This window comes from Ctenopharyngodon idella, chromosome 5 (genome assembly GCF_019924925.1).
Source record: "Ctenopharyngodon idella isolate HZGC_01 chromosome 5, HZGC01, whole genome shotgun sequence".
Taxonomy (NCBI): Eukaryota; Metazoa; Chordata; class Actinopteri; order Cypriniformes; family Xenocyprididae; genus Ctenopharyngodon; species Ctenopharyngodon idella.
In genome coordinates, this window is record NC_067224.1 from 4,013,249 (window position 1) to 4,030,397 (window position 17,149).

Genomic DNA, 17,149 nt, shown 5'->3' on the forward strand with positions numbered 1-17,149 from the left:
TTGTGGGGGCATGGCCCGTGAATGCCCCCCCTTGGCGCCAACCCTGCATTCGTCGCGTTAGAGGTTACTTTTCCACCGTATTTCGATGCGTACAGCCTTTGGCCGGAAGCTAGTTATTATAATTTATAAAGTTGGATATGGATTTGGATATAAATATGGATATTTTTCTTACAAAAACCCATCGCTTCGCTTCAGAAGGCCTTTATTAGCCCAGTGGAGTAGTATGGATTACTTTTATGGTGGATGATTCACTTTTTTTGGGCTTCAAAATCATGAGCGCCATTCACTACCATTATAAGCCAGAATATTTGTAAATATAACTCCGATTGTGTTCGTCTGAAAGAAGATAGTCATATACACCTAGGATGGCTTGAGGGTGAGTAAATCATGGGATAGTTTTCATTTTTGAGTGAAAACTAGATATTAGATATTTTGAGTAATATGGGTAACCAAACAGTTGATGGGCCCCAGTGACTTCCATAGTATGGAAAAAAAATGGAAGTCAATGAGGCCCATCAAATATTTGGTTACCGACATTCTTCAACATATCTTCTTTTGTGTTCAGCAGGAAAAAATTCATACAGGTTTGAAACAACCTGAAGGTGAGTAAGTGATGACAGAATATTCATTTTTGGGTGAACTATCCCTTTAATATAATGGCTATGTTTATGCAACTGTGTCTGTCTGTGTATCACTGGCGCTCCACGGCAGCAGGAGGCAGTGATTTGCAGTCAGGTCTCCGTTTACTTCAGATTGGATTTTTGTGGCAACCTCTGTGTCTCCGCAGAGAGCGGGGCAGTATGGCGTCAATTGTGCTCAGAAATTGTTCAAAGGTCCTTAAAATAAACGTCCGGCAATTCACAATTCTCCCGCACGTTTCAACGGGTAAGCAGAGTCCTTACGAAACGTGATTATGCAATGACATAGATGTGTTGCGGCCAGGGGGCGTAAATGTTGGAGGTGTGGCCAGCATGACTAGAGTCCACTCAACATGAGGAACGAGTAGTTTCAGTTCGTTGTTTTTCATTGTAACGTAAATGCACAGGCGATAATAACATTATGATGTTTTGATGTAACTCTTCGATTTCGTAATTTAAGCTTGAACTCTGTTAAAGTGGAGATAACAAGGCGGAAGAGTGCGCACCTGCTATTGAGATGGCTGCTGAAACACCAGAGGAGAAATCATTCGTTTTTGATATCCTATCTAAGCGCCACCAACTACAGTTATCAAGTTTGTAATAAAGAGTGAAAGTGAAGTGAAAAAAATATATCTAGCACCTGTGCTTGCAATTAATAGTGTTTTGTAATTGCTTATTTGAAGTAAGCTTAGCTTTCAGGCTTTAATTCTGCATTTAAATAAAATTGCACATCAGATGTTTTTCTTGCTGTTTTAGGTGTTCGACACAAGACCACAATTCAGTATGCTACACGGCCTGATCTACCAAAGCTGGCCTACAGGAAACTGAAAGGGAAGAGTCCTGGAGTGGTTTTCTTGCCTGGTTTTGCCTCACACATGGGTGGACAGAAAGCAGAAGCATTAGAGGAGTTCTGCAAGTCTTTGGGTCACTCATACCTCAGGTACCTCACTAGAGATTGACATTCTGAATTAGTTGGTAATCACAACCAAGTAGTCCTTGATTACTTAAAAATGAAAAGATAAGTAAAAAAATATGGGGAGAAATCACACAGATCCACGAAAATGACTAAAATCGCTGTATTCTGCAGCCAGGCCAGTAGATGGCGATGTCACTTTGTACAGAAACACTGAGCACCTACAGACTGAACACATAATATGCATGCGCATGACGTCACCGTTTTCACAAATTCAGGAGACAATAGAGTACCTCAGGGATGATGTGTTTTTGTAGGCAAAACCCGGAAGCGAGTTAGCATTTTAGGACTTCCGGTTCCATCACCCTAAAGTCTATGGGTTTTTTGAATGGGTTTTTGCCTAAATCGCCTGAAGTAAGGTCTGTGGTTAACAAATATTTTCACGTTTTGCTCTATGACATAAAACACACCAGTTATAACCCACTTGTGATTTTTTTTAAACCTTTATTGTGTCTTAAAAATGGCGGTTGCTAACAAATTGCTAAAAGGGGCTACTTCCTTTGCCGGGGACTTTAGACGTCACCATGACAAACAGGACATTTGGACAGCATTTCTCATAAAAAAGTGGATAAGTATTCATACACAGCGCAGATCATAATCAGCGAGCATGTTTTTAAATAAAATTGTTTTTTAAATAAAGTTTGAGGAAGCTTGGTGGTGGTGACGTTGATCTGCGACCATGGTGTGCTGTAGTCCGTTTATAGCCTACTGTTAGCTTTTTATGTCTGACGACTTTATTTAGGCTTCAAAATGTATAAATGTTGTGTTAACTTGTAAAGATTATCTTGATAGACAAAACGTGTAAGTGTCATAACCCTTTGTTAAACACAGAGCTTATTTTTTGCAATTTTCCAAAAGTCTATGGGAAAAATGCATAGGCTTTCGATCGAGGGAACCCTTGCGCCGCTAACTTCTGGGTTGGCCTACAAAAACACGTCATCTCTGAGGTACTCTATATGCATGCACGTGACGTCACCGTTTTCACAAATTCACGACACAATAACGGTATCATTTTAAAAAACTTGAACTTTGAAACCTGTTTTCAAATGTTTGCATTTTCAGACCCCCAAAAATCCATTGTTGTGTAAATGAACGGCCAAAACGCATACAAAGTTTTTAGTTGACAATGGTGTCATGTAAACGCCCCCTTAAAAAGCATGATTTTTTTCTCAGTTAAGTGCAAACCCTGCCCAATAGCTGATCATAAAGAATTCATTGGTCATGTCAATACTAACCTCTAACCTTAATTTGAACCCTAAAATTAGTGAATTCTCCTAGCAGCAACTATTGCAGCATGTCAAGCGCTAAATGGGTTAAGACATGCTTTTTTCTGTGTTAAATAATGGCGCAAATACCAGTAAACTGACTACCGCAAAACTTAGTAAGTTATGTTGCTTGATTAATTTAAAGGCACAGTTTGTAAGTTTCACTGCTAGAGGTCGCTTATTCAAAACATATATAAAATATATAACAATATATATATAAAATATATAAAAATATATAACATTGTTCAAGTGGTTTTTGGATATTTTAATCCAAAAATCTTACATATTGTGCCTTTAAATCAAATTTGTAGTATCTTTATTCTGTCTTTGTCCAGAATGAGTTGTAGTGTCACATGTAAAATATAAATCTGTTTTGGTCTCATCAAAGAGTGGTGACTATATATATATATATATATATATATATATATATATATATATATATATATATAATAGAGAGAGAGAGAGAGAGATAGATCTCATCTTATGTTGAGGATGGCAATAGCTAGTAAACCTGTTGACTGGCTATTTATAAACATTTGACCTAAAAATATTAACAGTATTAATCCAGTTACTCACCCTTTGACTCTGAAGAATCTGCAATGATTCTTTAAAATGTTAGGAAAACTTACATCACCTTCTACTGTCGGAAATGGAAATGTATCCTGTGGAACCAGAAGCAGGAATAAAACTTGAGAAAATGAATGAGCAGAAGGGGCGAGGCAGGGAAATCAGAGTCTCTATTATCAGTGTACAGTGTTTTCTATATCCACCTTGACATTTGAACTCTAATGCTATTGTGAGACATTTTCTTCCTATAGGTTTGACTATTCTGGCTGTGGGTCATCTGAAGGGGAAATGGGTAACTACAACATTGGTGCCTGGAAGAAGGATGTACTCTATGTACTGGATGAACTAGTAGAAGGGCCACAGGTGAGTGGATTAACAGCATTACCACACTGGAGAGTCTTGATGGATTGAATTTTACTTGGAATAATTTATTGACAAATATGCCTTCAGTTAGTTGAATGCAAATGAATCAAATTATATACATAACCAAAGTGAAATCAGCCCTAGTACAGACTACTTTTTGCCATCAGTATCCCATGTTCACTTTGTTTTTTCCCTATTAAAAGGTTCTGACAAGTGTTTGGAAGTTGACCTGTTTTTTCTTCTTTTTTGCACACAAATTGGCAATTTCAAGATCCTGGTGGGCTCCAGCATGGGTGGGTGGCTGATGTTGCTAGCCGCTCTTGCACGTCCAGAGAAGATAGCTGCTTTAGTGGGCATCTCAACCGCTGCAGATCACTTTGTCACAGCCTTCCACGCCCTCCCAATAGAGGTGCGAAAGTCTTCAATGTCATCTTTGAAACATTTTAAATATTGATAAATAATAATAATGCAAGTAATTTGATACAAGTTGTGTAATAGTATTACTATTACCATAGAGCGCTGCAGTGATGACGTATTTTTGTAGGCAAACCCAGAAGTTAGCATCACCCTGATTCCCTTGACAAAAAAAATACGATTTTTCTATTGGCTTTTGGATTATTGCAGAAAATAAGCTCTGTGATCAACAAAAGTTTATGCTTCTTGCACATTTTTTCACAATCATATTCTTCACAAATCAACACAACTTTTATCAATTTTGAAGCCTATACACGAAGTACACCACAGTCACATGACTTCAACATTACCATCATTAAGTTTTGGTCAGTCTTTATTTAAAAACAGTTTCTCTGAAAGGTTGATTTGTTATAAATGAGGCTGTGAAAGCGACTAGTGAGTAGATGAGTTTATCTGTTCAGCTGATGACGTTTAATGTCCTGACAGCCTCTGTAGTGCCCTTTAGACACATGTTAGCAACTGCCTTTTTTCATGACAAGTAAAAGCTTTTAAAAAAATCACAAGAGGGTCAGTGTTGCCAACTATTTTCAATTAAAAGTAGCTAAAGCATACTCAAAAAGTCTCCAAATGTCACTAGATAACATAATGTGGCACTTTACATCTGTTTTCTCTCCTAATCCATGGTCACATATGGTATTTTAATGTAATATATAGCCGAATGTCCCATAAAGCTGTTCTCATTTGCATATATTCTGCCAGATGACGGAATGAGTATGATATAGAGACTGACTACATGTTAACCAGCAGTCCAATGTTAGTATTTCAGACATTTAAACCCATTGATTTTAATCATTGATGGAAACGGAAGTGCTAAAATAAAAACTTTTTTCCGGGTTTTTGGCCTATGAAAATCCCTGCGCCACTCTATTGCTCATACTCAGAGTTTCGGCATGCAACCCCCCAGCATGTAAATGAGAGTTTTACACTTAAAGGGATAGTTCACCCAAAAATGAAAATGATCCCTTAATTTACTCACCCTCAAACCATCCTAGGTGTATATGACTATCTTCTTTCAGTCAAACACAACCAGAGTTATATTAAAAAATATCCAGGCTCTTGCTAGCTTTATAATGGGAGTGAATAGTACCATTTTTTTGAAGCCCAAAAAAGTGCATCCATCCATAATAAAAGTAATCCATACGGCTCCAGGGGGTTAATAAAGGTCTTCTGAAGTGAAGCGATGCATTTTTGTAAGAAAAATATCTATATTTATAACTTTATATACTATAATAACTGGCTACCGGTAATGGCCGTACGCTAGTCTAGTTCCAACAAATGCGGAAGCAAAAACAAAACACCGGTCACGGTGAATTAGAAGTCTAAAACGAGAATTTTTAAATGTCGGAGGAGCTTGAGTTTGTTGCCCAGCACTATTTTTTTTAATTGCGAGAGGCGTCATACGCCGGAACTCGACTCTCTCATGAATGCGCAGATGGCTGTTACCGGAAGATAGTGATTAGAGTTTATAAAGTTTATAAGAATTTATAGAATTTTTTTCTTACAAAAATGCATCGCTTCGCTTCAGAAGGCCTTTATTAACCCTCTGGAGCCGTATGGATTACTTTTATGATGGATGGATGCACTTTTTTGGGCTTAAAAAAAAATTGGTACCATTCACTCCAATTATAAAGCCTGGAAGAGCCAGGATGTTTTTTAATATAACTCTGATTGTGTTTGACTGACTGAAAGAATAAAGATATATACACCTAGGATGGCTTGAGGGTGAGTAAATTACGGGATAATTTTCTTTTCATTTTTGGGTGAACTATCCCTTAATATATCCTTTTATACTATTAAGCATGCAACACTGCAAAAATTTGTACCAGGGGTTTAAATGTTTATTGTAAAAAACAAAACAAAAAAAATAATTATTGTAAATATTGTTTATTTTCATCTTTATACATGGTCAATTTTTTTTTGAGGAGGCACTGCCTCCTATGCCTCCTCAGAGGAAACACTCCTGATCCAGATCTTCTTCACCCATTTCATTAGACAAAGAAGGAGATAGAGGAACAGGGCTTTTGGAAATTCCCTACCAAGCACAATGAAGAGGGTTTCTACACTCTAAGCTTGGACTTCCTGAAGGAGGCGGAGAACCACTGCATACTCCACAGCCCCATCCCTGTTTCCTGCCCCGTTCGTCTGATTCACGGCCTCAAGGACTCTGACGTACCCTGGCACGTCTCCATGCAGGTCGCAGAGCGGGTACTCAGCAATGACGTGGATGTCATTTTTCGCAAACTTGGGCTTCATCGCATGTCAGAGAAAGATGATATTAAGCTCATTGTGTACACGATTGATGACCTTATCGACAAATTGACCACATTAGCGTGAAGAATGAGTGTGAGGACAATGTGAAAGATGGACCAGTTGGGATGGGGAAGGCAGTGTACACAGGTGTCAGGTTTCTGGAAAATGGAGGTAGATGTTATAGTGATGGAAACCAAATGAATTGAAAGGGATGTCAAACAAAAGTGAAAATTCTCATTTCTTTTCAGAGTCATAGGACTTTGTTTCCTGGAACACCATACAGTGGCCAGGTGCTGCCATGCTCCCAAAATGATATCTGACTCATGCGTTCTTCCTTCACCAGTCACCTGAAGCCATACGATAGCTTTGTTTAAGGGACAGGCCAAAATTTAAATAATTTTTCACTGAAAATCTTGCTCGGTAGCTCCCAAGTAGAAAATTCCTCATAACCCAATGCAACGTGCCAAGTTTGAATGTGCACAAGTACAAATGAGATTTAAAAGCTTTGATGGGGCAAGAATTTCAGTGATTAATCACTTCAGTAACACTTTACAATAAGGTCTTGTTTGTTAACATTAGTTTACGCATTAACTAACATGAACTAACAATGAGCAAACTATTTTTTTTACAGCATTTATTAACTTGTTCAGAGTGCTTTAGCTAATGTAAAAAGATACAACTTTTGATCTATTATATTAGTAAATGTTGAGATTAATATTAACTAAGATTAATAAATGTTTTAGAAGTATTGTTCATTGTTAGTTCATGTTGTTAACTAATGTTAACAAATGAAACCTCATTGTAAAGTGTTACCATCACTTCAATCTGCTAAACCTTTGTAGACAAAGCAACAAGAACTCCACATGCGTCTTGCCTTGATTTTTAGTATAGTTTCCTATTTTAATGTGATAATTCTTGTAATTCTATAACCTGTAGGGCCTTGTTTTGTTTTCAAAGTCTTGCAAGTAGCATAACACCGTCTTTCATTTAATTTGGTGAGGATTTGGTTGGACAGTAGCTGACAGTGTCTGTGCCTTGCATGTCTTTATCACTTCCAGTATAACACAGTTCTGAACATTGTTTTTCCTCACATCTTTAGTGTTCTTCAATCTACCAGTGAGTCCCTTTTATCATGTTGGAGTTTTAAATTGGTTTCTCCTGCATGTTATCTAATGTGTGGATCTTTTCAGCATTCAGCACACCTGAGCACTCTATATGATGATGACAATATGCAGATTCTATTGTGAACTCGGAACAAGATTGTGAACGGTCTTGGACGAAGAAAATATTATATAGATTTTATCATAGAAGAAAAGTAGTCTAAAATAAGGCTTAACAAACAGCAAGATTTGGTGTATTTGTGTTTTGTATTTGGCACCATTTTTGTTGTGTGTACCCTACAAGAATTTTTTTTTTTTTTTATGCAAAAACGGAAGGGAATGGCTAGTACTTGCTTTTAATATAACAAGGTAATCAGTTAATGGGACAAAATATCTAAGCATTTTGAATCACTTTGAGTTCTCTGTTTTGCGCACAGACAATGAATAATTTACAAGTAGAACACTTTTTTTGTTGTGCTACTGACTACAAGATCAGACTAGATTGATGAACAACACAGTAGTGTTATATAAAGCCTTTATTTGGAATGTGAGTGTAAACACTAGGACAGTTTTGCTGATTTTTTTCAGTTTGACCTCTTTGTCTGTTTCAACACCTGATTTTTCTCCATGCACTAGTGCATTGATGCAGCCACAGAACAATAATATCAGTGTCTATCTTTCAAGAGCCTCTTTTCTCTTCAAATTGTTCTCGTTTAATATATATACTCAAAAATACTATATATTTTATATCTCTATTTGAGGTTTTTTTATTATTATATGTGTTTGTTAGAGTATCCATTAATAGTCTGAAGGTGATTCTTCTAGTGACAAAGGTTTTGTCTTCCTTTTCATTTTTTTTTGGGATTGATGCACTAATATCCCCACATGTGGATTACCACAAGTATTGTCACCCTTCTCTTCGGTTTGTCAGCATTGTGCTTGTTTTATTAAGTCTCATTTATTATGTACATGTAGGCCTTCCAAGCCAACTTTCTGTTAGCTCATATTAAACATTTCAAAATGTTATAAAATTTAAAATGCAACATATGTGTCATGTTTTCAAATATATATAAATCTATGTCATGTATAAAAATAGGTCTTTTCACTATTAAACTGGACAGTGAGAAACTGCAACTATTCTGAGGCATTTGTTTTTCTGTAAATCTATGATATATCCTAGTCAAAAAGGTTCACACTAATTTAGTCAATTCTATACTTGTGAGCTGTACTCAATATTTCAGAGACCTGACCTTAAATGGACTAGAAAATATCATTAGTGTGTGTGTGGATCAGGTATACCCTACGTTATGGGGACAAAATATCAAAGATGGCAATATCTGAAATCCTTGTGACATTTTTTTGGTGATGTTTTTTGAAAATTTAAAAATGCAGAAAATTTTCTGTGATGGGTAGGTTTAAGGGATAGAATATACAGTTTGTACTGTCTAAAAATAATTTTGTCTATGGAATGTTCCCGTAAAACATGGAAATGCAGAGTGTGTGTGTGTGTGTGTGAAAATGAGTATTCTGGATTAACTAATGATTAAGTAATTATTCATTAGCAATAATATAGTGGCCCCAAAAAGTTTTTGGCCATATTGAAACTAGCATGTCATTGCATTAATACATTATTAAAGCAAGGGACATTTGCAGACAAATGGTATATAAATGTTTCATTCATTCGGTGGAAACTGTAGGTCATGGAGGCCAAGGCAGAGCCACAGCGACTGAGGTGGAGCCAGCCTCAGACGTCATGTCAATGTCTGATGCATATGGCACACTTAACTGGAAACACTTCAGGATTTTCGAAGTCGTCATCTGGTTGGTTGAATTCTACAGGATGTCCAGAAGATGCATGTGCTGCGCTCTTTAACAGTCCACCTGGAAACAAGTGCCGTGACGCCAAAGCCCCTTGTGGAAGAAGAACGCCGATGAGAATGAGTGCTTTCCAGGATCAACTAAACGGAGTTACGGGCTTGGCATCCCGAGGCGAAGCAAGGGGATCCACTTGTCAAGGCAGAGCTGGAGACCAGAAGACCTAGAGCTGGGCGGGACCAGCGGTGATAAAGGAGACTTGGAGCTGGGCGGACAAGTGGTGATGAAGGACACTTGGAGCTGGGCAGGACCAGCGGAGACGAAGGAGACCTGGAGCTGGGCGGGACCAGCAGAGACAAAAGAGACTTTGAGCTGGGCAGGAACAGCAGAGATGAAGGAGACTTGGGGTGCTTCTCATTTCTTATTTGTGCATCCTCGTTTCCTTTCCTCTCTTCCTTTCCTTGTGCCTCAGCTCCACCCCCCGTAGGATGTGAGGGGAGGATGCAAGGAGAGGATGGAGGAATCTAAGGAAATGTTATTTGTATATTGGAATGTTCTTGATCCCTCGAGCGTCACTTCAAAGCGTCATCAGCTGCGCTCAAGGGATCTTATGTTGTTAAAGTTTGGTTATTTAAAAAATTAATAAATATTAAAGCAAGATGTCCCGTTGAAATATGTGAGATGTAAAATTTATGTAAACTGCAAAAGTAAAGCATACCTCGCCTCCTCATGGTGCAATTAGAGAATTGAATTGAAGTTTGATCGGTTTCCAGGTTACAGGATGGAGAATGTAGGAGCAAGGAAACGAGGAAGCATCAATTTGAGTATTGAGAAGCACCCTTGAAGCTGAGTGGGACCAGCAGCGATGAAGGAGACTTGGAGTTGGATGGGACCATCATTGACAAAGAAGACTTGGAGCAGGGCGGGACCAGAGGCGACGAAGAAGATTTGGAGCTGGGCGGGACCAGCGGGAATGAAGGAGGAGACTTGGATTGGATATAGGAGGGATCCAAGGAGTCCATTTTATTGATCGTGCTTATAGGCAGCAACTGTAGACCAGGTAAGGGGACATGAATGGAACCCAACTCCACACAAATTCCACTAAAATTCCCAATGGGAATTTTGGTCAGACACAATGACTGGCTCAGGCTCTGGGATGAGTAGGGCTTCAGGCTCTGGCTCCAGGGTGACCTTCTCTATTAGCGACAGGTCCTTGGCGGACGCTGGCTCTGGCCCTTTACTCATGTTGGGCTCGGGCTCAGGTTCTGGGTCTGCGGTGGGCACTGGCTCTGTGACCATGGTGGGTTGGGTAAGGAGCTGTCTGGGTTCGGGGTCTGTGGCGGTCATTGGCTCTGGCTCGGTGGCAGGTGTGTGGAGTGGTGGAGAAAGACTAGGGAGGAGTTCCGAGGTGGGTGATGTCTCTAAGATGAAGACCGATGGCACTAGGAGGACTGAAGTGGGCTGGGAAGGCTGCGATTGAGGAGCGATGGTGTCTTCTCATACTTCTCCTTCTCCTACTGTGAGGGAGTAGATATCGTTCCAGGGGTGGATCATTACAGGTGGTAGTTCCTGCTGGTAACTGTTGGAAGAGATCATTATCCAAATCACTCCTGAAGATGGTTTTCAGGTGTTGTCACTCCAAGACACAAGGTGGGGAAGCTCAAGGAACTCCTCCACATAATCTTCTAGAGCAGTGGTTCCCAAACCTGTCCTGGAGGACCCCCAGCCCTGCACATTTTGTATGTCTCCCTATTTCTGACACACCCATTTCAGGTCTTGCTGTCTCTACTAATGAGCACATGAGTTGAACCAGGTGTGATATATGAGGGAAACATACAAAATGTGCAGGGCTGGGGGTCCTCCAGGACAGGTTTGGGAACCACTGTTCTAGAGGGCGGCCATTTGTGAGAGGGAGAGGAGCAGGTCAGCGGTGTGGACAGGTGAATACTCCGTTGGATTCATCACCGTTAAGTTGTTGCTCTGGCCTTCTGTCAGGATAAACCAGACTTAAAGACCGATAGAACCAATCCAAACAGTTGTTTATTGAACAGATGGGATAATGGCACAATTCAAATGAGTAAATGGCAAATAAACAGTCTTTGAATGAATGCTGGTGGATGATGGAGGACGTGGATGGATTTTATCCTGGAGCTGACTGGCATGCTGATGGGGAACAGGTGCGGGTGATGGCCAAGTGAGTGCAGGTGAGGGACAGGAGGGATGCTGGGAAATGTAGTTCCTGACTAGTTGACTAAACTGGTGAAGATGGGCAGATGGAGAGCGTACATGACAGTGTGTTTATGTGAGAAGTGTGCTACATCTCAATAAATGCTACTTGACTTGATATTTTGTACATAATCCAATGACATTCATGTATTTTAAAGTGTGGCACACATTTTTACAGATACTTTTGGGACCACTATACTGGGCTGCATTTCGCAAAAGCATTGTAAGCCTAATTGTATCTATTGTTCTACGATCAACGGCTTACAATGCTTTTGGGAAATGCAGCCCTGGTCAGAAGTTTGGAATAATTCAGATGAATTCAGAAGTCTCTTTTGCTCATGAACGCTGCATTTATTTGATGAAAAATACAATAAAACAGTAATATTGTGAAATATTATTACAATTTAAAAGAATATATTTTTAAATGTAATTTATTCCTGTGATGCAAAGCTATATTTCAGCATTATTACTCCAGTCTTTAGTGTCACATGATTTATTATTTTTATCAATGTTGAAAACCATTTTTGCTTCATATTTTTGTGGAAACTGTGATACACTACCATTCAGAGGTAAGGATAAATAAGAAAACAAAACAAATTCTATTTTTCAGCAAGGATGCATTAAATTGTTTGGAAAAGTGACAGTAAAGACATTTATAATGTTAAAAAATATTTCTATTTCAAATAGATTTTCTTTCTATTCATCAAAGAATTCTGAAAAAAAATTCCACAGAAATATTAAGCAGCAAATAATGATAAAAATAGATAAAATTTATATTTGAGCACTAATAATAACTGGTAGTATTTGAGCTGCAAATAAGCATATTAGAATGATTTCTGAAGGATCATGTGACACTGAAGACTGGAGTAATTTCTATCACAAGGAATAAATTGCATTTTAAAATGTTTTCAAACAGAAACAGTTATTTTAAATGTTTCACAGTATTGTATTTTTGATAAACTGATATATTTACTTATGTGAATGTTATTGCTGTTCTATAGTTATTTCAGTGGTCATGGTTCCCACAGAGTTGTGTATTCAGATCTGTTCTGAAAGAGTCTCCTGTTCCCTCTCACACCACAGCTCCACATTCTAGCAGCTGCCTCTCGTGATCCGCGCTCTGCAGACTTCTGCACCTCCATCAGCACAGGTAAAACTCACAGCAATACTCAAAAACTAGAGTTTCAGCAAACCTCATGTAAAAAGTGATAGCATAGGTCAATTTGATTTGCCTTTATATAGTTTGTGAAGCACATGACAACTCTGGGCTGCGTTTCTCAAAAGCATCGTAAGCCTAAGTAAATCATAGAACCATTGGCACCAAGCTCACGATGCTTTTGAGAAACGCAGCCCTGGTCATTTTTTGATGTTTTCTTCTATTTAGCAGCTGAAAGCTAGCAGTTTTTTTTTTTTCTTTTCTTTACTTTTTTTTTTTTTTGCATGAAGGTGCGACTTGTAATAGTTGAGGCCAAAGTTGCTTATGTTCTTGGCAGACATTTCTTTGTTGCTGTCGTTTGATGTTTACTGTACATTTCATAATTACTTTGTTTGAAAGAACTTTATTTCAGACAGGACCACTTTGGCAAGTTACTTGAGTTTATTGAACACAATTTATCTTTGGTGGTATGGTTCCTTATGGGGGTTCTTGCTCCAAAATTAATTGAAGATACAAGAGCTTTAACATTAACCCTCCGGAACCATCAGCTTGAAAATACATAGACAATTAAGACACTCAGTAATGTCTTTAAAAGCGAACGTGGTAATCGTGTAGATATGGCAGTGGGATGTCTATACTGTAGCTTGGTTATGAGGATGAGTGTCTCTCAGCAGTGAGGTCCATGCCAGCCGGGACTTGAAAGCCTTAGTGATCTGAAACAAAACAAGACGACAACCAGAAGGTGCACAGTAATATGCTCATGCTTATAATGGGGAGGGAGGGAGGGTTGCGAGCAGTTTGAGCATACTTACCGAGCAGTAATGCCACGTATATATATGTCCCGTGTCTAATAGGAGAATGGTAGTGATTGGAGCAGTTTGACAGCTGACCGCATCAGCTGGTCGCAGCACTATGCCTACGTGGCCTGACTGAACTAACGCTGCGCTCGATTAGTATACAACTCAGAGTAGTGTTGAGTTAATTTATTATTTTAGACAAAATTAGCGTAACACTTTACAATAAGGTTTCATTTGTTAACATTATTTAACTACAGTAGTGGCCAAAAGTGATGTCTGGAGGGGATATTTGTTTTTAATGATGCTACAAGTTCGATTAAACCATCAAAATATGAGGTAAATATATATATACATATATATATATTTTTAAAATATTTTAAATATGAGGGAAGAACATAACACTAAACTTGGTTAAGGTACTAAACTATTTGGCAAAAAAAGGCAAACTACAGCTACAGGTTTAATTTTTCTATGAAAAAAAATGCATAGAAAAACAAAAAGCTCACAGGAAAAAGCATACATTGACTACATAATCAGTTACTAATATTTCGTTGGTTCTCTCTTGTTTGTATGACCACCTGGACAAAAATGATTTCCACACAATTTGGCATGTTTCGTTGCATTATTATCACAAATAAAATAATTGACTCCAAGCACAACTACGAAATAGTACATTATATTTATAATATTTGAAAAAAGGGTGAAGATGTCAATTTTCCTATAGGCCGGACATCACTTTTGGCCACTACTGTACATCAGGTAACCATGAACTAACAATGAAAAATACTACATTATTAAAATCAAAAGTTGCATCTGTTAATATTATTTAATGGTATTGACTGAGCTAACATGGACAGTTGCATTTATTAACAAATGGTAACAAATATTAAATACTGTAACAAATGTAATACTCTTAATTAATGCATTAACCAACCTTAACTAATGAAACCTTATTGTAAAGTGTTACCAAATTAGTGTCACGAATGTGGCTCCCTCGGCCCTTCCTCCGGACCGCCGGAGGGAGCCATCACCAGAATACTGATCAGTTCTCATTCGGACTACGTCTCCCATGGGCCCTCACTCCATGGACTGATTGCACACTCACCTGCACCACATCACACTCACACTATTTAAGACACACTCACACACACACACCTCGAAGTCTTGATTTGCCTTGGTGATCATTTCTGAGCGTTTTCCCGTGGACGGTTACCTGTTATCGTTTGGACTGTTTATTCTCTGTGACCCTTTGCTGCCTGCCCTGATCTTTGCCTGTTTCCTGGACTGTGATTGTTTGCTGCCTGCCCTGATCCTTGCCTGTACACTGACTCTGTTTGTCTGCCACCTGCCTTGACCATTGCCTGTCCCAGTTTATGCCTCTGCCTTTGCCCTGTCTGCTCTGTAAGTTCTCTTAATAAACAGCTGCAAATGGATCCACATTTTGTCGACTCATCATTACAATTAGGCTCTTTTTTTTTATTTATTTTTTTTTATTCAGAGTAGATATATTTATCACCATATTTTTTTATTTAGAGAGCACAGAGACATTTTCCCTGCTTGTGCACAGATGAGAAGCATGAAGCAGATAGTGATTCTGATGACTCTCATAAGTGGTGAGTTTAATTTTGCCTGTGTATAGCAAAAATCTAATCCTGAGTTGTGTGCATGTAAATGAGAACTGTATTTGACTCATACAGACAAATGAATAATCGATTTTTCACATAGGTGTGTTCACCGCTCCATTTGTGAAGGGGGAGCAGGCCACGAAATTTTTACGTATAAAGAGACAGTCTGGCTACTGGGATCCCAATTATTCTCAGAACCAATGGGGTTACACCATACAAGAGCAGGTGAACACTAGCGACCTATCCACAGCCTCAGATTTGATATGTTGTGTGAAAAAGGCTTCCACTGTTCAGCTGATTATAATGTTTGTATGTACAGTATAAGTGAAATCGAACCAAAGTACATCTATCACTTGCTTCGTATGTGGAACCTCTAAAAGCTACAGCACTATTTACATCAAATAAAAAGAACTCTTAAGGTTTTTTTGCAGCCTGCAAAAGGTTCTGTTTATTCTATTTTGAGGTTCTAAACCTTTTTGTTTTATATTTATCCTGGATGTTTGAATTAAGAATTGAGAATTTCTTTATACAGCCATTATTTAGTTATTTAGATAAGGTGCAGCAAGCGATTTCTGAGAAACTGTTGATTTTTGAAATCAACCCAAACACACCCCTCCCTTCATTGCTCCGCCCCCAAACTTCATGCAATGCAAGAGTGGATGTCTCTTCATCAGTCTTGCTCACTCTCTCTCCTCCCCCATCATGAGTGGACACACCCCTTACTGCTGATTGGCTACAAGTGTGTTGTGCTGCTCGGTCTGATCCACTTTCAACAGCGTTTCTCAGAAATCACTTACTGCACCTTTAAGTCATCAGCAGTCAAAATGTATTTACAATGACATAAGGAAAGTGATTAAAACACATTAAAGTATAGTGCAATAGGTAAAAGTATGAAAAAAATGTTTTTTAATGAAATTAAGTACATGATTAGTAATAATATTACTGGAATATGGTGTTTATGTGGCAGGCAAATGAATACTATACTGATCTGAGAACAAATGCTCAATACTACATGGACATGGGAAACCTGGTATTTGACCGTTCTGTGGCTGAGTGAGTACCATGATAAGACAGAAAAGAAAAGTACAATGCAATAAAACAACAAAGAAATGAACGTCTTTTTTTTTCTCTCCATAGTGACAACAGTAGGCTCTACATGGATATGCTGAGGAATGTAAGAGCACAGCTGGATGCACACACAGGCCAACAGTGATTGATATGGACAAAACCATTGACTAATTGAGTCAATGGAGAGTGCTGAGGCTGCTTTGCTGATCTAAGGGATGTGAGCAGGACAGCAGCCAATATTTTTTTGCATAGAGTTCTCTCAGAGATTGCAATTAATTAGTTTGCAGAAATGCTTTTTATACAGTGTGCAGTATGGAGGACTAGGAGAGCCACTTTAAAATAAAATAAAGAAATCGGTTTAAGTAATTATTAAATATGTATGAGATAACAAGAAAAGTGATTGGCAAATGCATTAAAAAGATGAATTAAAATTATTTAGCAATTCATTATTTTATTTTATTTTTTTCTTTTTTTTTTTTAATAAAAAAAATAAATGAATAAATGTTTTTTTTTTTTCAATTTGAACATTTATTTATTTACATTTTTAATTGGTCATTGATTTCTTCATTTTTTTTAAAGGATTAGTTCACTTTCAAATGAAAATTACCCCAAGCTTTACTCACCCTCAGGCCATCTTAGGTGTATATGACTTTCTTCTTTCTGATGAACACAATCAGAGATATATTAATAAATATCCTGACGCATCTGAGCTTTATAATGGTAGTAAGCGTTACCAAACGAGTATGCGCTGAAGAAAGTGCCTCCATCCACATCCATCCATCATAAATGTGTACTCCACATTGCTCCGAGGGTTTAATAAAGCCCTTCTGAA

At 38.2% G+C, this 17,149-nt stretch overlaps 1 protein-coding gene and 1 long non-coding RNA gene across 7 annotated transcripts; both read left to right on the plus strand.

The window, feature by feature from the left end:
• Nucleotides 1–699: 699 nt before the first annotated feature.
• abhd10a (abhydrolase domain containing 10, depalmitoylase a) lies at nucleotides 700–8,764 on the plus strand. Of its 2 annotated transcripts, none has more exons than XM_051894398.1 (5): nucleotides 700–885; nucleotides 1,395–1,578; nucleotides 3,695–3,806; nucleotides 4,078–4,215; nucleotides 6,273–8,764. In XM_051894398.1, the coding sequence occupies exons 1-5, from the start codon at nucleotides 801–803 to the stop codon at nucleotides 6,612–6,614; spliced, it is 861 nt and encodes a 286-aa protein (XP_051750358.1). In that variant the 5' UTR covers nucleotides 700–800; the 3' UTR covers nucleotides 6,615–8,764. The 2 variants fall into 2 exon arrangements, with proteins under 2 accessions (XP_051750358.1, XP_051750359.1); XM_051894399.1 differs by lacking the exon at nucleotides 700–885 and adding an exon at nucleotides 954–1,231.
• Nucleotides 8,765–11,287: 2,523 nt separating this feature from the next.
• LOC127513650 (uncharacterized) lies at nucleotides 11,288–16,770 on the plus strand. 5 transcript variants are annotated; one of them, XR_007930454.1, is made up of 4 exons: nucleotides 11,288–11,385; nucleotides 11,497–11,649; nucleotides 12,755–12,821; nucleotides 15,158–16,770. It is a non-coding gene; the product is annotated as an uncharacterized LOC127513650 (long non-coding RNA). The 5 variants fall into 5 exon arrangements; XR_007930453.1 differs by having other exon boundaries at nucleotides 11,312–11,649; nucleotides 15,158–15,237; nucleotides 15,350–16,770; XR_007930456.1 differs by lacking the exon at nucleotides 11,497–11,649 and having other exon boundaries at nucleotides 11,307–11,385.
• The last annotated feature ends 379 nt before the right edge of the window (nucleotides 16,771–17,149 follow it).

Coding starts and splice junctions, on each gene's coding strand:
- abhd10a (XM_051894398.1), top strand. CDS start 801: ATGGCGTCAATTGTGCTCAGAAATTGTTCAAAGGTCCTTAAAATAAAC. Junction 886..1,394: donor TCTCCCGCACGTTTCAACGG/GTAAGCAGAGTC, acceptor TTGCTGTTTTAG/GTGTTCGACACAAGACCACA. Junction 4,216..6,272: donor TCCACGCCCTCCCAATAGAG/GTGCGAAAGTCT, acceptor CCATTTCATTAG/ACAAAGAAGGAGATAGAGGA.